Source organism: Oncorhynchus kisutch, linkage group LG5 (genome assembly GCF_002021735.2).
Source record: "Oncorhynchus kisutch isolate 150728-3 linkage group LG5, Okis_V2, whole genome shotgun sequence".
NCBI lineage: Eukaryota > Metazoa > Chordata > Actinopteri > Salmoniformes > Salmonidae > Oncorhynchus > Oncorhynchus kisutch.
Window position 1 is genome coordinate 27,668,982 of NC_034178.2, and position 23,093 is coordinate 27,692,074.

The window sequence follows — 23,093 nt, forward strand, 5'->3', positions numbered from 1 at the left end:
TGGCAGAATGACTATTCTCTCATTGTCAACCATTAAGTAACTTCTTACTAAACATTTTCACAGACATGAACAGACATTTTCACAGACACTTTCACAGACATGTCACTGTGAAATCGAAAAAGCTCCTATTCAACATTTGATGATGCGAAACGTACAAACACCTGCTGTACTTGTCTTTCTACGATGAGATATGCCTAAAACAGGCAGTGGAGTTTAAAGTTAAGAGTGGCTTTTTAAGCCGTTTTCAAAATTTTGTACGGGATTTTGAGAGTGATTTTTAACAGTCAGGAAAACGTGTTTTCCCCACATGTGTATTTATGAAAAGCTGTACTGACAAGACAGCAGCAGTGCCATCCAGTCGTGACAAACTGCTGGAGGAGATCCTAGATCCTGATGTATCAAACAGGTGGAGTAATGAAGCTTTTACTGTACTGTATATTAGCAGTCACTGTAGTGAGAACTAGTGACAGGGGCTGAGTTGGGCATATTAACAGTAGACTATTATAATATAGACTTCATATGCTGTATGTGTCTGGCAGTCTGCCCTGTTTACTGAAAAACAACTGCATGTTGTATACAGTATCATATTTCGCCTTATTGCCACGACTGTCAAAAAAATACAGGGGGTGATTAAAATGTTAGTAATGTAGCGATGTGTTGTTTTAGTGTCATATGTTGAATAATGTAAAACATTATGTTGAATTGACTTTAGCCAACTTTAGGTCATCTCCCTGAAGATTTTCTCTACCTGCAAGACAATGGGTCATAAAAAAGCTCTATATCTATCCCTCTTATCCTCCTCTCTGCCCCGCTAAGGGCTCAGCTACTTCACAGGGGAGGGAAATATCTTTAGGGAAATAGTACCCAGAGGGTGAAGTATATTTTAGGGAGAAAGTACCTATTCAGTACTGGAATTGGGACTTGTGTGTCCCAGTCTTCATATTACTTTTGCTTTGGTCTTTCAACAACATATGGTAGGAAACAGCGCAATAGCCGATCTGAAAAGGTAAAAATCTGTCATTCTGCCTATGAGCAAGGCACTGTTCCCCGGGCGCCAAAGACGTGGATGTCGATTAAGGCAGCCCCCGGCACGTCTCGGATTCAGAGGGGTTGGGTTAAATGCGGAAGACACATTTCAGTTGAAGGCGTTCAGTTGTTCAACTGACTAGGTAACCCAATTTCCCTTTCCCTTTTCTAACTGCAACATGAATAGGTTATATCAGTAGCCTATATCCAAGGTTCCCATCGCCCCTAATCTTCATCAGATGCACTCATAAATGTTCTTCTACTGACAGAATGTTTCTAAGATATGAAGATATGATTCTCGAGCATTGGTCAAACACTCAATCATACAGTGACTCTGGTTCTGTTCCTGTGGTTTGTCCGGATTGCATTCTCTTTTTGAGTGAACCAAGGTGCGTTTTTTAGTGCGTTGTTTAGATATTGTTCACACCAGTCCAAACAAACTGAACTAAGGTGGTAAATGCACCAGAGTTCAGAAAAACTACTCCAAACCAGTTCGATGTGAAAGCCCCCTTAGTCCCAGAAAAAGGCACAAGACTTTAGAGAGCTAGTTATTGCCTAAACACTAGCACACTGTCACACCCTGACCTTAGAGAGACATTTTATTTCTCTATTTGGTTAGGTCAGGGTGTTATTTTGGGTGGGCATTCTATGTTGTGCCTGATATGGTTCCCAATCAGAGACAGCTGTTTATCGTTGTCTCTGATTGGGGATCATATTTAGGCAGCCCTTTTTCCCACTTTCTGGTGTGGGATCTTGTCTACATTTAGTTGCCTGAGGGCACAACAGTAGCTTCACGTTTCGTTTGGTTATTTGTTGTTTTTGTACAGTGAGTTTCGGTTTATTAAAATTATGTGGAATTCCACTCACGCTGCGCCTTGGTCTCATCATTACGAGTGTGACACACACTTCAGCTTACTGTGTGCTTCCCAGTCGAAACTGTCAAGGCTCAGGAGAAGACCCAGATGCAGACAGTTTCGAAGTAACAAGGGTTTATTACAATGACGGGGGGCAGACAAATGACAGGTCAAGGGCAGGCAGAGGTCAGTAATCCAGAGCAGAGTCCGAAAGGTACAGAATGGCAGGGTCAGGGCAGGCAGAGGTCAGTAATCCAGGGTGGTGTGCCATGGTACAGAACGGCAAGCAGGCTCAAGGTCAGGGCAGGCAGAATGGTAAAAACTAAAAAACTGGAACTAGAGAAAGACAGGAGCACGGAAAAAACACTGGTAGGCTTGACAAAACAAAACATATTGTCAACAGACAAACAGAGAACACGGGTATAAATGCACTGGGGATAATGGTGAAGATGGGCGACACCTTTAGGGGGGTGGAGACAAGCACAAAGACAGGTGAAACAGATCAGTCGTGTGACAGAAACAAGTTTGTGCATATATTATATTTTGTGATGTTTTTGTATGTTTTTGTTTGTTTTGTACATTTTTGTATGTTTTGTAAGTTTTCTTGAGGCTAGTCGAAGTTCGGTAGCCGAAGTATACACCCTTTCGTCAGTGATTGGTCAACATTAGGGATTATTCAATTAAGTGTTTGTTGTCATTCAACAACAGACAACTAATTTTCATGTACATTTTTTCACTTGAGAAATACTGCACCAAACATATTAGTTAGATGTAGAATTGTGCGACTAAGACCTCTGCCAAAACGTAAAATATGAATTTCACACATTAATTCAGACTATAAAACAGAAATATTGTTGCTTCTTGTTTTCCAAGTGTAGGTACTTTAAGGGAGTATGTGAGCACAGACATTCACTCCACCTAACCGAGCTCTGATAGGAGCAAACCGAACCTATGCATGCGGACGCCTAAGCTAACCTTCTTCAAGGAAAGAAGAAGACAGTCAGAGCACAGCCTCCAGAACTCAATGAATTAGCCAAAAGACAGAGCAACCAGGAACACAATCCCGAGGAGACAAGAAGAGAAACAATCACAAGGATACTCAGAACAAGAAAGGCTACACAGCCATCTTCCCCTTTGTTCTTTTCTATGTGATCTGAGCAACAGACTTTGCTCATTCACTGAGTATGACATCTTAATATTCTGATATATCGAGGTCTTTACTTCGCATCTTTCACCCTGTTCCCTACCCTTTTCCATGATCATTCTCATTATGTTTGTAAATATTTGGATTACTTTGTATATAATTGATGTATAATGGAATTGTTTTGTCTTCTTACTCTGGAAGAAGTGAGCTCAAATTGACGAGTAAAGAACTCATACTTTCAGATAAACCCCAATTATATCACCAGGTTATTGTTGAACTAACGCATAAGTCAGGTCTTCATAGAAGACCAATTTTGTCCAATAACAGGCTGGTGCTCCGATTTCATAGTAATAACTGGACACACTTCACTACGTCAGCATTAACACAATCCAGACTGTGCATTGTCAGGGTATTGCCACACAACTCAGTGGTGTGGGAAGGCTGGAGGGAGTGACTTCAACCGCTGAGGTGTGCGGTAATTACCTAGCAACGCACAGACGGGGGTGTGTTAATGTGCTTATAAAAAAAATAGATTGAAACATTTTATTTGTGAGAATTCCCTCTGAAAACGACTGTTTGTCGCTAAAAAAGCCAGCAGTTTCTGGTTGCAGCAGTGTGGTTAATTTCTGACATTAATGTATCCCCCACTACTACTCTGACTGTTGCCATGTCACTAAGCGACATACAACAAGTTATGTCGATGATGACAGAACGATAATATTGGCCTCAGTCTGCCTTAGTAGTAATGCCACAACTGCTACATTCTCACTTGTCTAGCCAGCTATAGAGTAGCAGGGACAATTAGCTGCCTCTTCCTCTCTGTTGGTTGTTACACAAGCTGGCTAAACTTCTTGTCACTTCACTTGCTAGCTAACTAGTGCGCTAACATTAGCTAGCTACCTACAGTACAGCAGAGTCACATCAGAGACTTGACAGCAGAAATGAGAACAAACTCAATCTTCCTAGCGATAGTGCCTTCAGATAGTATTCATACCCCTTGACTTATTCCACATTTTGTTGTGTTACAGCCTAAATTCAAAATTGATTAAGTATATGTTTATTTCTCACCCATATAACACAATGCCCAATAATGACAATGTAAAAACTAAATACAGGAATATCTCATTTACTGTACATAGGTATCGACACGCCTCAGTCATTACATTTTAGAAAAACCTTTTTGGCATTGATACAGCTGTGAGTCTTTCTGGATAAGTCTCTAAGAGATTTGCACACCTGGATTGTGCAATATTTGCACATTATTCTTCTTAAAATTCCTCAAGCTCTGTCAAGTTGGTTGTTGATCATTGCTACACAGTCATTTTCAAGTCTTGCCAAAGATCTTCAAGCCGATTTAAGTCAAACCTGTAACTAGGCCACTCAGGAACATGCAATGTTGTCTCGGAATCAACTCCGGTGTATATTTCGCCTTGTGTTATAGGTTATTGTCATGAAAGGGAATTTGTCTCCCAGTGTCCGTTGGAATGCAGACTGAACCAGGTTTTCCTCTAGGATTTTGTTTGTGATTAGCTCTGTTCCATTTCTTTTTACTCCTTGGTCCTTGTCGATGACAAGCATAAAGATAATATGATGCAGCCACCACCATCCTCTCCGGCAACTGAGTTAGGAAGGACGCCAGTATCTTTGAAGTGACTGGGTGTACTGATACACCATCCAAAGTGTGATTATTAACATCACCATTCTCAAAGGGATATTCAATGCTTTTCTATTTCATTTAACCAATCTACCAATAGGTGCCCGTCTTTGCTTGGCATTAGAAAATATCCCTGTTTTTTTTTATCCCTGCTCGACTGAGGGACCTTACAGATACTTGTATATGTGGGGTACAGAGATAAGGAAGTAATAAAAAAATAATGTTAAAGACAATTGCAACTAATTATGAGACTTGTTAAGCCACGTTTTACTCCTGAACTTATTTAGGCTTGCAATAACAATGGGGGTTGAATACTTATTGACTTAAGACATTTCAGACGTTCATTTTGTATTAATTTGTACAGTTGTCAGACCTTAGACAAATTGTATGTACAATTTGCAGGGAAAATTGTACATACACCTTAGCCAAATACATTTAAACTCAGTTTTTCACAATTCCTGATATTTCATCCTAGTAAAAAATCCCTTTTTTAGGTCAGTTAGGATCACCACTTTATTTTAAGAATGTGAAATGTCAGAACAACAGGAGAGAGAATGATTTATTTCAGCTTTTATTTCTTTCATCACATTCCCAGTGGATCAGAAGTTTACATACACTCAATTAGTATTTGGTAGCATTGCCTTTCAATTGTTTAAATTGGGTCAAATGTTTCGGGGTAGCCTTCCACAAGCTTCCCACAATAAGTTGGGTGAATTTTGGCCCATTCCTCCTGACAGAGCTGGTGTAACTGAGTTAGGTTATAAGGCCTCCTTGCTCACACATGCTTTTTCAGTGCTGCCACAAATGTTCTATGGGATTGAGGTCAGAGCTTTGTGATGGCCACTCCAATACCTTGACTTTGATGTCCTTAAGCCATTTTTCCACAACTTTGAAGTATGCTTGGAGTCATTGTTCATTTTGGAAGACCCATTTGCGACCAAGCTTTAACTTCCTGACTGATGTCTTGAGATGTTGCTTCAATATTTTCCTACCTCATGATGCCATCTATTTTGTGTAGTGCACCAGGCCTCCTGCAGCAAAGCACCCCCACAACATGATGCTGCCACCCCCTGCGTCACGGTTGAGATTTTGTTCTTTGGTTTCCAAGCCGCCCCCTTTTTCCTCCAAACATAACAATGGTCATTATGGCCAAACCATTTTATTTTTGTTTCATCAGACCAGATGACATTTCTCCAAAAAGTACAATCGTTGTCCCCATGTGCAGTTGCAAACTGTAGTCTGGCTTTTTTATGGCGATTTTGGAGCAGTGGCTTCTTCCTTGCTGAGCGGCCTTTCAGGTTATGTCGATATAGGACTCGTTTTACTGTGGATATAGATAATTTTGTACCTGTTTCCTCCAGCATCTTCACAATGTCCTTTGTTGTTGTTCTGGGATTGATTTGCACTTTTCGGACCAAAGTACGTTCATCTCTAGGAGACAGAACGCATCTCCTTCCTCAGCGGTATGACATCTCCGTGGTCCTATGGTGTTTATACTTGCGTACTATTGTTTGTACAGATGAACGTGGTACCTTCAGGTGTTTGGAAATTGCTCCCAAGGATGAACCAGACTTGTGGTGGTCTACAATTATTTTTTGAGGTCTTGGCTGATTTCTTTTGAATTTCCCATGATGTCAAGGAAAGAGGCAGTGAGTTTGAAGGTAGGTCTTGAAATACAGCCACAGGTACACCTCCAATTGACTAAAATGATGTCAATTAGCCTAACAGAAGCTTCTAGAGCCTTGACATCATCTTCTGGAATTTTACAAGCTGTTTAAAAGTTACAGTCAACTTAGTGTATGTAAACGTCTGACGTACTGGAATTGTGATAATAATAATAATAATCATCTGTCTGTAAACAATTGTTGTAAAAATTACTTGTGTCATGCACAAAGTAGATGTCCTAACCTACTTGCCACAACTATAGTTTGTTCACAAGAAATTTGTGGACTGGTTGAAAAACGAGTTTTAATGACTCCAACCTAAGTATATGTAAACTTCCAACTTCAACTGTAAATATTTCTAAATCCTTAAACCATTTGACATTACAGAGTATTGTGTGTAGGCCAGTGACTCAATATCTAAATGTAATACATTTCAAATTCAGGCTATAAAACTATACCTACAGTACGTGGCTAGCCAGCCACAATTTGCAGGGCAATTTGTCAGCTATTTGTGTAGTGCTTCTTGATTGACGATTGGTTGGCCCACTTAACGTTAATTAGCAAGCGTGCATGCTCACTGCCTAGGCAGCAACCTACTTGCTACGAAGTTACAAAAAAACAAACCAACAACCTAACAAACTGAAATTGGATGCATTCAAAATGCAGGACCGACGAGGGTAAACTTTCCTACCTAGCTAGAATGAATTAGTTTATGCAGAAATGTATTTTTTGCAGAATCTTAAGGTGAGTGATATGCATACTACGGTCTGTCTGTGTTACAAAATGTGTTGCAGCCACGAGCCAAGTTTAACATGAATCTTTTAATTTTAACGTAAGCTTCATTAAAGTTTGTGGTTACCACTGGCTTTGGATCTGAGGTGAGATACATTTTCTGCCATGTTTTGTTTTGGTCAGGGCTCAGAGGTGGCGCATAGATATTTTGAAAACTGGCACTACTTCAGCGATTGACGAGGCTACTTCAGACAGTGCAGATTACAGGGAATTGTCAATGGCTTGGAGCCCCATTTTAGCCAATCAGATCATAATGTAATGTAGCTAATCATGGTTGAATGATCTGTCAAACCATGATCAGGGGCAAGGATTGATTCTAAGCAGAGTGGAATTCAAATAGATTTATGTTGAAAAGGAACATGGAAAAACCACATGGCAGTGGCATAGTCGTAATTTGAACATTTGGACACATTTTGGCGGGGGTCTGTTGGAATGATGAAACATCCTCACCAAAGACTGAACATTCCATCTTTTGTGTGTGAATGTAAATGTCTTTAGTGTTTGTTAAAGGGCCCTGTTTTCAGTCATATTTCATATCCTGTTATAGTTTGAATGTTTTTCCATCATTTCACCTGCAGCAGTTAAGTGTGTCAATTGAATGTGAGGTATGTGTGTAGAATAAGGATTAATTGTGTATTGTAGGCCCCACCAATTTGAGTTGATTGAATACAGGTGTATATCTGTTTGTGGGGATGGTCAGTGGGGGCTGGACTGTCCTGCTGGGAAGTTGGCGATGGCATAAATTGATTTTGTTAAGCAGTGGCGTGTATTCATGGAGGCCAAGAGAAGCAAGGCTTCCCCAAAAATTGACCAATATATTTTTTTTATCATAAAATTATTTATCTTTCGTTTCTCTGTGTTTCATAATTTTCCTTCAATTCGCAAGATGCTGAAAGTATCTCACAGGAGAAATCATCCTAGTGAGCGAAACAGCGCCCCTCTGTGTGATGCTTAGCATTGGTAAGGAAAGCCAGTGAACATTTGGCCTCTCTTGACAAAAAAAGTATTAAAAAATGTCCAATCAGCTTTGAGCTAAACTGAGCGAGCTCAACTGTGAATGGTCCTGGCGCACCAAAAAAAAGTGTTAAGGGAAGCCAGCTTGTATTTTGGCATCACTCCTATCCAATCCGATTGAGAGCATAGCATACGTCATTGACAGAAACTTGAATTGTTGCATCTCGTTGTGTTGTTGTCCTCCGGTGGTTAGTTAGCTAGCTAAAATTGAGACTTTCCTAAATTAGTCATGGAAGGATATAGAGATTTGGACTTTAGGTTTTACTTAATTCTCTGTATTGGCCAATGATTATAACGACGATTCAGATCCAACCATTAATTCATACATTGTTGTGCCCCTGGCCTGAGAGTATGGAAGTTCAATATGCAGCTAGATGTTGAAGGCTCATGTTAACTAGCTAACGTTGCCCATGAATGGAAGTTAGGCTAGCGAGCAAGCATTTTTTCCAGGTAGGCTAGGACAACAAAAAATAAAAGTGTATACTGTATGACAGAGTGATAGATAATTTCGTCAACATGAAAGAGAGGAGGATGGCATTAGCGTTTCTCTACAAGTAGGGTGAGTCAACATGTTTTTCTACTTGTACGAACACACAGACACACACACACACACACACACAATAACACACACATGCAAACACGCACACAGAAATCATAATATAATGCCACAGCATATGCTATTTAGCTTATGTTGATTGGACTGAATTGTTTTTGCTATCTTTTAGTTGTCACTGTATTAGACTAAGCAGAGGTGATTTGATGATGTTGAAATGGTGCTGGAATAGTGGTGTTAGCTATCATCATTATTTGCGACTTTGCGATAACTCTGTGGTTCTAAATCAGTAGTTGTTTCCGAAAATGTTGGAAACAGTAACTTGCTTGACCATGCTGTAGGTCTGTAACTGTACATGCAATGTACTTTGTGGACATTTTCACTGGACAGAAGTTGCTATCCGGTTCTGTGATAAAAACAAAGATGTGGTTGAATTTATTCTGCCACTGTGTCTTCTTATTGTTTCAGCAAGCAACGCAATTATCACAACACATAGGTTTGGGGGGGGGGGGGGGGGGCTTGGCTTCCCCAGTGATTTGACCCACGCACCGCTACTGTTGCTGAGTTAGAAACAAGAAGTGCGTTGAGTAGGGTTGGAGAAGATCAATGGAAAACAGTTGCGTCGAGGAATAGAACAAAAAAGAAGTGGTCTAAAATTGAAGTGGATGGTACGTGTAATGCAGGCAAGGATATGTGTCCTGTTTGGATACATTTTTTGGGATAAGGATGAATATCTGGGAGACCTGTATGAGGTCTCGAGGAAGGTCAAACGGGTGCTGGGAAAAGTGGAGTCAATTTGAGTGACCAGAAGCTGAGCTTGTTCTGATTAATTGTATTTCTGAGGAACAGAGAGAAAGTGCAGTGGGAATCACAAGAATCTTGACATCCAACGTGTCGTGGTTTGAACTTCGGAGCAGGGCGCTTGCTAAGGGAGTCATCTCCGGGGTGTCGATGGTAGTTGAGGGTTAGAGCTCTTGGAGTGCCCTGTAATGTTGAAGGAAGTTGAGGTGGCAAAAGTCAGGATGGTCCATCAGATCTCCTATGTGGAGGCAAGAGTTGAGAAAGCAAGTGACAGTGTTGAAGATATGGTCGCGGATGAACCGCAGCCCATGAATGTGTGCCAAGCAAGAGAACCGGATATGCTATGTGTTAAGTTGGATTTTGTAGCGGTCATTGCAACTGTGAGATTATTCTGAATAATGAAGAGATCATTACAAATGTAATAAATTATTATTACTATCTGTTAACTGTACGGCACAAGTATCAAAGAAAGGAAAGAAGTTGGTCATCATTGTGGCTGCAGCTGAAAAGTATCTGGGACTTCAGGAGTTCACAGTGGAACACCCCCCTGAAGGGGGTATTGAGAGAGGCGGGACTAGGTACCTTGACTGACGTTGACATCATCGAATCATCGCCCCATTTCCTGTTCCACCACCAAACAATCTATGCAAACAGTCAATCCGGACGCTTGATCGAATGACACATACAGTTAGTAAACGAGGAAAGACAGAAAGTTGTTGTAGAAGGAAAGAGAAGACCAGGAATAAAGCTAGCTGGGGAAGAGAGGGTTGGAGGTCGGAAATGGCGGCGAGTAGTGCGGGAGAAATTGAGAAAAAGTTGGTGAAGCAACAGCTGGGCTGGAATGCAAACAATCTGGGCGTCAGTTCTGATGGTATGGAGCGGGAGGATGAGGTTCAAAGACATAGGAAGAAGAGAGATCATGGTACAGAAAGCATTGGAGAGTCTAGTAAAGAAAGCATAAAGAGGGCCATGGTATGAAGCAAGAGTAATGATGTGTTGGAGAGGAAAGTGGTGATAGTATTTGATGAGACCACAGGGCCTCACTTACACCCAGTCCGACTAACTAACCGCCATAGAGAAAGAGGTAGGTGAAGTCAAATGAGCTAGAAATGGTAGATTGCTAATATTGTGTGGTTCCCAGGCTCAGCAAGAGAAGATTCTGAAAATGGAAAAGCTTAATGGGAAGAAGATTAAAAGCCATGTCCCTGGTGCTTATACGCGAGTGTGTAATCCTAAGGGTTGAGATGGATGTGAGTCACCCCCGGGGTCCCAATATATATGTCCACAGATGATATTAAAGAAAATGTGAAGGGAGGCAGAGTGATTGGGGCCAAAAGGTTGATCAGGAGGAAAGAGGGTCAAAGAAGTGAAAGCCTATCAACGATGCTGAGGTTTTGAGAAGGTCTTGCTGGGAAAAGTACAGATAGGATTCATTAGTTTCAATGTTAGAGAATTTGTCCCATATGCACTGCAGTGTTTTAAATGCCAAGGAATGGGACATGTCACTGCTCAGTGTAAAGGGGGGGGGGAAATATGTACCAAGTGTGGAGGTGCACATGATTACGATGAATGTGGAAGCAATGTGAAGGTTAAGTGCTGTAGTTGTGGGGGAGAACACAGTGCAGCATTTGGTGGATGCCAGGAACAGAGAGAGGCTAGAGAGGCTCAGAGATATAGGACCAGTCATGATGTAATCGTATGCAGAGGCAGTAAAACAGATTGGTAGAACTACAGTGCGGACTGATGGAGTTTACATAGATGCACCTGTAAGTAAGTGGACCTACTGTTTTTATTTTTTATTTTATTTATTTTTTTACCTTTATTTAACTAGGCAAGTCTGTTAAGAACAAATTCTTATTTTCAATGACGGCCTATGAACAGTGGGTTAACTGCCTGTTCAGGGGCAGAACGACAGATTTGTACCTTGTCAGCTCGGGGATTCGAACTTGCAACCTTTCGGTTACTAGTCCAACGCTCTAACCGCTAGGCTACCCTGCGCCCTGTTGGGGCCCTTCTGATGGCCCTGGCATGGTTTGGGGGCCTGTTCAGAAATCTTGTGCTCATGAATGTGCAGTGTCGAAGGGAACTTTGCTAATGAATAAAGTTGACTTAATAGCTTTTATTTTGGTAAGGTTATCAGTACGACTCGGGTTGTGGAAAGTAGAAATGCCAGCTTGAAGGTTATTGTGGAGACAGCAAAAGAGATATTGGGGGTAACAGATGTTACTGTTGAAATGGTTGTTGACATGCTGAACAATTCCAAGGGTGGAGTGTTTCACCATGATATAGATAAGGTTGAATGGGGTTGGGAGGGTTTTTTGTGGGAGGAGGGAGGGTGTGGTAGAAGTTAGGGATTTATTTGGTCTCGATTTTTTTGTTTTTATTATGGTAGTACAGAATTAGGCTGATTTTGATTGTGATCGTACATTCCAGCAGATAGGCATGCACTTAAACCATTGTTTGCGGACCGCCATGATATCATAGAAGCAAAAGCAGAAGGATAGAGGAGAGCGGAGAGCATATCTTTGCTAGATTTTATGCTCTTACCTTTTTGTACTTGTAATACTTGCTTTTAGCTCTTACATAAAAATGTTTGGAGTAAAACTAAGTCCAGACTTAAAGAAACCTTTTTATGTGCACGAGGTAAATGCAAACTTCGTCACACATGGTGTCAGAAGTGGGATGATTTTCCTAGCTACAATGAGAAGATTCATGATTTGTACTTTTTTTAAAAGACAAAGGTTTTATGGAACAGTGTTTTAAACGATGGTGTGGAACAGGCTTAACCACAGGCGGTGAGCAACTGGATGAAAACCTGGAGGCGTTTGTGGTTGCTGGATTGGAGGGACTTTCCGCCGGGTGGTGGAGCGTGGGTGGAGCACAAATGGGGAAGTGGTTCGGGAATCCGCAATGCTGAAGTGAGCCATGGGGAGAGCCGCTGCCGCAGCTTTATTGGTGGACGTCAGATGGACCAAGGGGACACTTTCCAGGGGCTCCGGAGGGAGGCAGCCTAGTGCCTATTGAGATGCTCAGCTCGGGAACCAAGGTAATCTGTTGGGGTTGACATGCCTTCTGTCTTTTAGAATCTGAGTGTGAAATATTTACACACTCGTCTCTAACATGTAGGTTCACCATTCCCGAACAGTCCCAACACAAGTCAGAATGTTGAACAAACTTAATTTCAACGGGGTCCTCCCGTAGTCCGGGTTTGGCCTAGCATAGTGGCCTAGCGTAGTCCGGGTTTGGCCGGTAGGAATATCCTTGTCTCATCACGCACCAGTGACTCCTGTGGCGGGCCCGGCGCAGTGCGCGCTAACCAAGGTTGCCAGGTGCACGGTGTTTCCTCTGACACATTGGTGCGGCTGGCTTCCGGGTTGGATGTGCGCTGTGTTAAGAAGCAGAGTGGCTTGGCTTGGCTTGGTTGGGTTGTGTATCAGAGGACGCATGACTTTCAACCTTCGTCTCTCCCGAGACCGTACGATGAGACAAGATAGTAACTACTAAAAAAAACAATTGGATACCACGAAATTGGGGAGAAAAAGGGGTAAAATTCAACAACAAAAAACACAATAAAAATCTTTTCAACGTACTTTGCCTGTTGTCCGCTGATTTTGGCCCAATGTCGGTGGTAATCTGATAACAGGGAAGTGTTATCAACGCAACATTCAGTACGCAGGTCTGTATATCAGTTTGTATTTCCAGTTTTTATTTTCCATACTGATGAAATTCGCACGTGACAAACACTTACACAATATGGCCGAGCGTAACCAAAGCCACAGACCGAACGGCAAACACTTTCAGCTGGTTGCGAGGAAATGTGATTCAGCGACTACGTTCAGTGATATTCGGCTATTGCTTACGTGTTGTGAATCACGTGCAATGCGTCAAGATTGAAAATATAAGCGACAGAACCTGCAAAATTAGGTAGACAACACTTTCCTGTGGATACCCCATTGCCACATCCTACCGCCAAAAGGACCAACAGCATGTAGACCCGGTAAAGGAAGTGTAAATAGGTTATTCAACATTATGGCTTGTAAAGACTATTGCATCTCTATTAGGGCAACTTTGGTAAGATTTGAAAATCAATGGCGTAACCATGGTAACAGTCTGATGTTTAGGCAAGAATAGGGAGTGGTCTGCAAACGGACCAATTTGCATGTTTTTCAACCATTTCACCTGCAGCAGTTAAGTGTGTTCATTGAATGTGTGAGGAATGTGTGTAGAATCAGGATTGGCTAATTGTATATGATAGAAATACAGGCATATATGTGTAGAGATGCAGTTGGAAGCAAGGATAGAGGAGAGCGTGTTAGATAGAGTTTATGCTCTTAACTTTTTGATCTTTCAATCCTTGTTTTAGCCTGATTTTTAACCTGTCATTGAGTACTGGTGATACAGTAACTCCCCATGTTATTGTAATGGTGAGAAGTTAGCATGTCCTGGGGGTATGATATTTGTGCGTCTAACGTTCTCACTCATCATTATTCACGATTCATTCAGGACTCGTGAATAATTCATCGATTCATCTGTAATCATGGTAGCATCCACATTAATGTAGATGGGTTAAGAAACATTCTGTTCTTATTTACAATAAAAGTGACTCCAAAATGACGTACGTTATTTACCATTAATTTATATTGGGCACAAAATGATCTGAAACATAAACAAAACAGCAAATGCATCCAACAAGTTTGACATAATCATTGCGTGCTAGGAATATGGGACCAAGTTCTTAACTTTTGACTACTTTCAAACACATAAGTTAATTTGTCCCAATTATTTTGGTCCCCTACAATGGGAGAAGACTATATACAATAAGTGGTGTAAATTCTATACGCTTCACCCGATAAGGATGACAACCCCCTCAAAGATGACAGTCTGAACTTCAACTACATAGTAATTATATCATTTCAAACCCAAAGTGTTGCAGTTCAGAGTCAAAACAAAATGTATTGTATGACTCTCCCAATAGTTTCAGAGCTTACTGTATGTCAGATATGGAGTTGAAGTGTATTTAAGTAGGTGTTAACATCCCAATAACCCTTTGTTTGTTTTCAAAGATTCTCTGGTCAATATTCCCCTTCGGTGAATCCCTATCATCTTGTCAACATTTGCAAAAAAACATATCTTATACCAATCTGTCTGGGGCGGAAGGTAGCCCAGCGACTAAGGAGTTGGACCTAAATCCAAAAGGTTGCCTGTTCAAATCCCGGGCTGGGTGCGGGGGAAAATGTTCTGGCAACTGGAGGGCTGCTGGGTTCATGGGCAGTTGAGAAATTAAGAGTGCAGAAGACTGATTTCTGTTGTCTGTAACTATGGGCAATAAATATGGTTTATTCATAACATGGCCCATAACATACCTTGTCAGCTCAGAGATTCGATCTTGCAACCTTTCAGTTACTAGTCTAACGCTCTAACCACTAGGCTACCTGCCACCCCTTGTCTGTGCCAGAATGGCCCATAGGGGCAGGAGCCTACAGTATCATCTGTTTATGTAGTGTGAAGCGACTTGATGTACTGTACCTTCAGAAAGTATTCACACCCCTTGACATTGTACACATTGTGTTCTGTTACAACCTGAATTTGAAATGGATTGCATTGAGATTGTGTCACTGGCCTACACACAATACCCATAATTTCAAAGTGGATTTACGTTTTTAGACAATTTTACAAATTAATCAAAATGAACAAATGAAAAGCTGAAATATCTTTAGTCAATAAGTATTCAAACCCCTTTGTTATGGCAAGCCTAAATACGTTCAGGAGTAAATATTTGCATAACAAGTCATTTGGCACGGACTCTGTCTGCAATAGTGTTTAAAATTATTTTTCAATGACTACCTCATCTCTGTACTCCACACATAGAATTATCTGTAAGGTCCCTTAGTCGAGCAGTGAATTTCAACCACAGATTCAACCACAAAGACCAGGGAGGTTTTCCAATGCCTCACAAAGAAGGGTAGATCGGTAGATGAGTAGAAAAAAGCAGACATTTAAATATCCTTTTGAGCATGGTAAAGGTATTAATTACACTTTGGATGGTGTATCAATACATCCAGTAACTCCAAAGATACAGGCATCCTTCCTAACTCAGTTGCCGGAGAGGAAAGACATGGCTGTGATAAGAGAACTAAGGATGGATCGATCAACAACATTGTAATTACTCCACAATACTAACCTTAATTACCCCAAAAATTGGCAAATATATTAACTTGAATACAAAGCGTTATGTTTGTGGCAAAAACAACACATAACTGAGTACCACTCTTCATATTTTTAAGCATGGTGGTGGCTGCATCATGTTATGGGTATGCTTGTCCTCAGCAAGGACTAGGATGATTTATTTTTTGTTGTTGATAAAAGCACAGGCAAAATCCTAGAGGAAAACGTGCCAGACACTGGGAGACAAATTCAGCAGGACAAAAACCTACATTATAACATAAGGCCAACTATACACTGGAGTTGCAACATTGATTGTTCCTGAGTGGCTTAGTTACAGTTTTGACTTAAATCGGCCTGGACATCTATGGCAAAACTTGAAAATGGCTGTCTAGCAATGATCAACAACCATCTTGACAGAGCTTGAAGAATATTTAAAAGCATCATGTGCAAATATTGTACAATTCAGGTTTGCAAAGCTCTTAGAGACTTACCCAGAAAGACTCACAGCTGTATCGCTGCCAAAGGTAATTCTAACATGTATTGATTCAGCGGTGTGAATACTTGAGATATTTCTGGATTTTATACATTTTCAATACATTTTCAAAAAATTTAAAAAACATGTTTTCACTTTGTCATTATTGGGTCATTTGTGTAGATTGGTGCAATTATTTTTTAAATCCATTTTGAATTCAGGCTGAAACACAACACTATTTGGAGTAAGTCAAAGGGTATGTATACTTTCTGAAGGCACCAGAGCCTTATCCCCAATCCATGTCCTTAATGCTTAATGCTGAGCGCCAAAGAGTCTTTTGTGAACTCGGCTGGGGATCGAAATCCCAACAATCCAGTCTCAGGGCAGACACTTTAACCACAAGGCCACTGAGATGGTTTGAGATGGTGTTTATGTGTCAAAAATAAAAATTGTTCAATAACTTCTATGAAAACATTTGTATGGCCAAAATTGTATTATTTGATATAGACAAATGTTTTCATGTTTTCATGAGTGTTTGAGTTTAGGTCCATAACTTGCCTGTGACAGGGACCATAGCTTTTTAAAATTCTAAACACATACTACTTCCTTAACCCAGAATTGTTTTAAGATAGTAAAAACATGGACAATCAGGCTATTTGATTCTCTATTTAGGACACCTGGGGGTATTAGAAACAAATGTGAAGAAAAAAAAACATTTGATGAAGAGTTTGAATTAAATCTTGCTGCCATTACTTCAATAAATGAACTAAATAACATATCTAGATATGCCAAAATGTTAGTCTGAAGGATTTATAGCATGTAGTGACTGAACTGCAACAGAAAGGTATTGGGATCATCTGGTAATGTGTGTGTGTGTGTGTGTGTGTGTGTGTGTGTGTGTGTGTGTGTGTGTGTGTGTGTGTGTGTGTGTGTGTGTGTGGGCGTGTGTGTGTGTGTGTGTGTGTGTGTGTGTGTGTGTGTGCATGTTGATCTGCACTGCTTTCAAATGTGATTTTGTCACAGTCCCTTCTAATGTCTCCTGCACTGCCTGTGAGTGTCGTAGAAGGAAACAGAAGACACATACATACATGTTAGGGCCAAAAATAAGAGACTAAATACGTGTAAAAATATTTTTTTTACAAATGTTTCCTGATCTTTCTTATATCTCTCAGATGTAGGACAGACACAAACATCCTTTAGATTTTTATTGAGGGGGGGGGGGGGGGGCTATCTGTTGTTCCATGTAGTGAATCTGTTGGTCAATGCGTTTGTATGGGCTAATAGCAGTGAGGCGCCCCCCCCCCCCCCCAAAAAAAACAAACATGTTTAATCAAATAATGTATTTTAACTATTTGTTTGATACTTCAAGGGGTCTTAACATTCTAAATCAAATCCTAAATCCTATGGGTTAACGATACCTAAGTACAATGCTTACCATATGTTCGACTATTCCTGGTATCATTTTCGCAGCGCTGCAAAATCATATCCAAAGTTAAGTCTGTTTCTTTATACATGTGGCCTTCAAGGCCCAGATGAGAACTCCAGAATCAAGCAGATACATTTGTCAGGGGGGAATTGTGGGATGATGCCAAGCCTTTAGACGCAGATAAGTGGCTGAAAACGACAAAAAGAAATACCCAGAAAGCCTGCTCCGATAACCATCTACAGCAGGAGGACTAGATTTGGTACCAAAACCCCTGTGTCTGCAGATTTATGTAACACCTAAGCCTTAATCCTAGTGGTGTAGGACATGGGCAGTAAAACCCACAGACATACAGTATCTTCTATAAATTGGCAAAAAGAAAAGGATGTCCAAGAGATGTTTTAACGGAAGTTGAATTTACTCAACAAAACCCGTTTGTTTTTAAATCATTTATTCTTGGTTGGATTCCAAGTGTGGCAGAATACTTTACCTAATTGGCCTACCGTAATATACTGTAATGTGACTGGGGCAAGACATGCAGTGAATGAATGTGACTCACCCAGGTCATCACAGCACACCTCCATGGAGTCAGAGGAGCAGTCACTCAGGTCCTCCAGAGAAGAGGTATCACCATCCCGGGCCTGCAACCTACACACACACCATGACCGTCACTTCACAGAATGATACAACATCATGCACAGGCAATACGCCTAATAATATGACTTGAATACAGAAGTCAGCTTTGCGAGGGAATTACACCTAATTGATATGCAGAACAAATACATGTTCTCTGATCATGTTTTCTGTCTAGAATGTATTCCAGGACATACAGCCAGTGAGTGTACAGTAGAGTAACGGTGATGTTATCCGTCTAAAAATGTGAAACACTGCCATCACCTGAACGTGAAAGGTGCCACAGTGGCCATGTTGACTTGGGCTGGCTCAATCCCTCGGCGTGGCACACTGACTGTCTGACTGCCATCACCACCACCCTGGCTCTGATGGGACTCTCTGGGTCTGTTGGTGGACATATCTCTCTCAGACATGCCCATGCCTTGGCTGGAGAGCTTTCCCGGTTCCCTACGCTCCTGGCATGTATGGGTGGTCGTCAACACAGAGGTGATCAGGTTCCCGTTCCCTGCTTTAGTGTGGGAGAATCTACCCCGGCTTTGGCCTGAGTGGACATTACCACCAGAGAGCTTGCACAAGGCATCCTGTGCGTCTCCATTGTCATCCAGACTTCTGGGGCAAACCTCGCCTGAGGCCCAGTTCCTGTTGGCGTTTCTCCTGACGTGAAGTTCTCGCAAAGCCTTCTGGGATAGCGCGCTGCTGCTGCGGAGGTCAAGGGTGTCCTTGGAACGTGGTGGTGGAGCTTGCCTCTTGGGGACCTGGGGGCTGCTGTAGGCTGACCGGCTGCCTGTGCCTCTCTCTGGGGCATAGGAGGCTCTGGAGGGGGGACAAGGGGAACAGATACCACCCCTCTGCTGCAGCAGGTGGCTCTTCAAAGCTGCACCTCTTTGCAGCTCATTTGAAAAGGTGGAGGAGGAGGGATGCGTTTTGGCGCTGAGCTGAAACTGTGCTGTGGAGTTATGGAGGCCGCCGCCCCCTTGGTGTTTGGGGTCCAGTCTGGAGAGGGGGATCATGCTCCGGGGTAGGGGGATACCAGAAACCAGACCTGAGCCTGGTTGGGCCTGGGACATGTTCTTAATGTTCACACCGCCACTCATGGTCAATGAATATCACTGGGACAGTTTCTGAAAGAAAAAGAATAAATAAATGACACGCCGCTCTCCGTATTTCATATTTACACTTTTTCTCAATCGCCTACAACAATTTTTATGGAACAATTGTTGTGGATTTTAAAAACAGAGTCCACAAGACACAAAACTCTGTGGGTTTTTCGCGTTTTGAAAATGTAGCTACCTTCTCAAAACATAAATACATCGACATATATCGTCAAAATTGCTAATATGAATGAGCACGACTTCCTGCAAAAACATTCACGCAACCATACTTATCTCTTGAGTCCAAACAGACAAAACAGAAAGTTAGTCTGTCTTTTAAAAATCTTAGTAGATCAATGCATTTTCTTTGCAGTCACTAAATCATGATGATCAAAATTAGGAGTACAACTTTACAAAAGTGCAGAATTATGGGGAATTACTCTCCTTTTTACGTATATTTGACCGAACAATATCATACACGTCAAATATTATTCCTGATAAACAATTTTTTATAAAAAAACAAATTATCACATTGGGTGGAGGATTCTGTCATCAGTACCATCTCAATCCAATTCCATGTAATCAGTGCAAAGGCTGGTTTGCTCACAGTTTTGTAGACTTTCCATTGGAGCACAGAAACACAATCCACAATAGAAAAAAGGACAGGTGAATACAAAGGAGGAACACAACTGAAATGAATGTACAGGCCTCAATTCACACCAAAGCAAAGCTCTATAATGGAAGGTCAAAATGTTGGCGATAATGACTGAGTAGTAACCCAAAGTTACTTAGAAGTAACCCAACGTCGTTCCCTGCATGTCCACAGTATTGTAAAACATATTGTAGGCATTCCCCTTTGCCTTTAACTTTCCATATATTGTACATGGTATGGCACTGATGGGGTGATTTAGTGGTATTTACTTATTGCCGAAAACAGTGTGCAACACAATTGCACACATTTCTCTTGCAATGTTTTAATATTCTGTGAACAAAACACTATACTATAGTGGATTTTTGTATTAACTGATGACATCTGTTAATTTTTTTTTGCAAAAGGTCTAAGATATTGCAAGTCTGGTACTAAGGCGAGAAAATGATCAGAAGTTCTGTAGGCCTATTTGAGCATTTGATCATTGCTGTTCTGATATAAATACCTTTCAACACAGATCCAAAAATTGCTTGAATGCGATTGAGAAAAACTGTTGCCTTTTTCATGGTCTTTTACTTCCAGACTGGCAAATATCAGTAGCTAGCTTACTGTACACATCATATGGAATCAATCTGAAACAAATTGAGCATTGTTTTAAAGCTCGATGTGTGTGGTCCTGCTTTGTGGGAGACTAGGGAGAACACACGCATGTGTCTGTCTGAAATAAGAAGTTATACAGTGGATCGTATTCTTGCAATCCGTAGGAGACGGAAGACACAGCATGCTTATTGTAACATTTGTTCCACTGTATACTGGACAACAGATGTGCATACCAGGCTGTCTGTCTGACATAGAGAGAGAGGGCTACAGTCTATAGATTTACTGTATTACCCCTTCAAATATAATTTAAACAGAGACTTACGAATGCGTGGGGGTGTGGGTAAGATTGGAGTGTCATGAAAGTCAATTCAAACATATCTTTGTTAGAATGATCTATATCATCAATATTACTTGTTAAGGTTGAAGCAGCTTTGCCACAAACATATTCCAACATGAGGCTCTCCCCTCCAGTGAACTGCATGCTGGGAGAGTCTGTGACCGACTGACACCGTTTGGCACACTTAGCAGGACCGCCGGCCCTTTAAGGTGGTGCCAGCAGCACCCCACCCCAACGTCTGCTCTGGTCCCTTGGACATGCTCCACCACTCCTCCTCCCTGGGCTTAGCGAACCATGGCCTCCCCATCAACACCCAGCCCCTATCTACCACCCTCATTTCACAACAAACCAGCACCAGCTATCTGTACCGTGGGGTACTTGTTGACGTGGTGTGCTACAGCTGCACATTAGAATGCCAGAGGCAATCACTTCTAAGATACTCAGTGAAGTATATAATTGGACATGTAGATGTTTTATCCCTATTTACCTCCCTTGCACAACACATGGCACCGTGTCTCTGTTCCAGATTAACCACTCAGTAATCACTGGAGTGGAGTTAAACAGAACAGGGCCAAGTTTCCCGACAGGGGTGGAATTTAGGCTTATGAGTGTTCTAACGATGCATCTTTCATACAACAGCCGAAGATGTAACATGCGTTTCCCTAAAACACCTCGCCGAGAGAACGTTCGCTAGGTGCGTCCGTTGAGGCATGTGTTGATACAAAAGTATGTGGACACCCCTTCAAATTAGTGGATTCGGCTATTTTAGCCACACCCATTGCTGACAGGTGTATAAAATTGAGCACACAGCCTTGCAATCTTCATAGACAAACATTGTCAGTAGAATGGCCTTACTGAAGACCTCAGTGACTTTCAACGTGGCACCGTCATAGTATGCCAACTTTTCAACAAGTAAGTTAGTCAAATTTCTGCCCTGCTAGAGCTGCACCGGTCAACTGTAAGTGCTGTTATTGTGAAGTGGAAACGTCTAGGAGCAGCAACGGCTTAGCCACAAAGTGGTAGTCCACACAAGCTCACAGAACGAGTGCTGAAGCACGTAGCGCATAAAAATCTTCTGTCCTCGATTGCAACACTCACTACCGGGTTCCAAACTGTCTCTGGAAGCAATGTCAGCACAAAACTGTTCATTGGGAGCTTCATGAGTTCCAGCGAAAGGAAATCTTTACACTACAGTGTACAATGACATTCTAGACGATTCTGTGCTTCCAACTTTGTGGCAATAGTTTGGGGATGGCCCTTTTTATTATTCTATATTTTTTTACCTTAATTTATTAACAGGGCAAGTCAGTTAAGAACAAATTCTTATTTTCAATGACAGCCTAGGAACAGTGGGTTAACTGCCTTGTTCAGGGGCAGAATGATATATTTTTACCTTGTCAGCTCGGAGATTCGATCTTGCAACCTTTCGGTTACTAGTCCAACCCTCTAACTACTAGGCTACCTCCTTTTTCAGCATAACAATGCACCTGTGCACAAAGTGAGGTCCATACAGAAATGGTTTGTCGAGATCGGTGTAGAAGAACTTGACTGGCCTGCACAAAGCCCTGACCTCAACCCCATCGAACACCTTTGGGATGAATTGGAACGCTGACTGCGAGCCTGGCCTATTCGCCCAACATCAGTGCCTGACTTCACAAATTCTCTTGTGGCTGAGTGGAAGCAAGTCAACGCAGCAATGTTCCAACATCTAGTGGAAAGCCTTCCCAGAAGAGTGGAGTCTGTTATAGCAGCAAAAGGGGGACCAGCTCCATATTAATGACCCTGATTTTGGAATGAGATGTTCGACGAGCAGGTCTTTTAGTGTATATAGGCCTTGTAGTAGAGCAGCAGATGTTGCCACATACATGCACGTGCACACACACATGCGCGCACACACACACACACACACACACTAATTAAAATGAATCTGTTTGGCATTAATGACAGTGGAGTGACACATCTCCTCCTACGAAGGGTAAAAGCAAAGGAGTAAAACAGAGAGTTTACTATTTTAGACATATAGTAGAATTTGTACAATTGTAAAACAGTAATATGAATCTGATCTGAAAATAGCTCAATAGGCTGAAATAGAAAGTACAGTTATTTTCTCACCTAACTGCAGACTTCTTGTTCCACGCCAGCCAGAGTAATTCCTCTATAAGTCCTAAGCAGTCCTGCATATGTCAGTGTTCCATACCAACTGCTAACCACTGCAATGGGA

At 41.6% G+C, this 23,093-nt stretch overlaps 1 protein-coding gene across 10 annotated transcripts in view; it reads right to left on the bottom strand.

The window, feature by feature from the left end:
* LOC109890833 (neuron navigator 1) overlaps window positions 1-23,093 on the bottom strand; it is a 132,117-nt gene that overhangs the window by 86,843 nt on the left and 22,181 nt on the right. For all 10 annotated transcript variants that reach the window (XM_031824759.1, XM_031824764.1, XM_031824763.1 and 7 more), the window contains exons 2-3: window positions 18,460-19,316; window positions 18,122-18,210 (exon numbers count right to left, since the gene is read on the bottom strand). In XM_031824759.1, coding sequence (XP_031680619.1) covers window positions 18,122-18,210; window positions 18,460-19,289 — 919 coding nt within the window. In that variant the 5' untranslated portion in view covers window positions 19,290-19,316. The remainder of the gene's footprint in view (window positions 1-18,121; window positions 18,211-18,459; window positions 19,317-23,093) is intronic.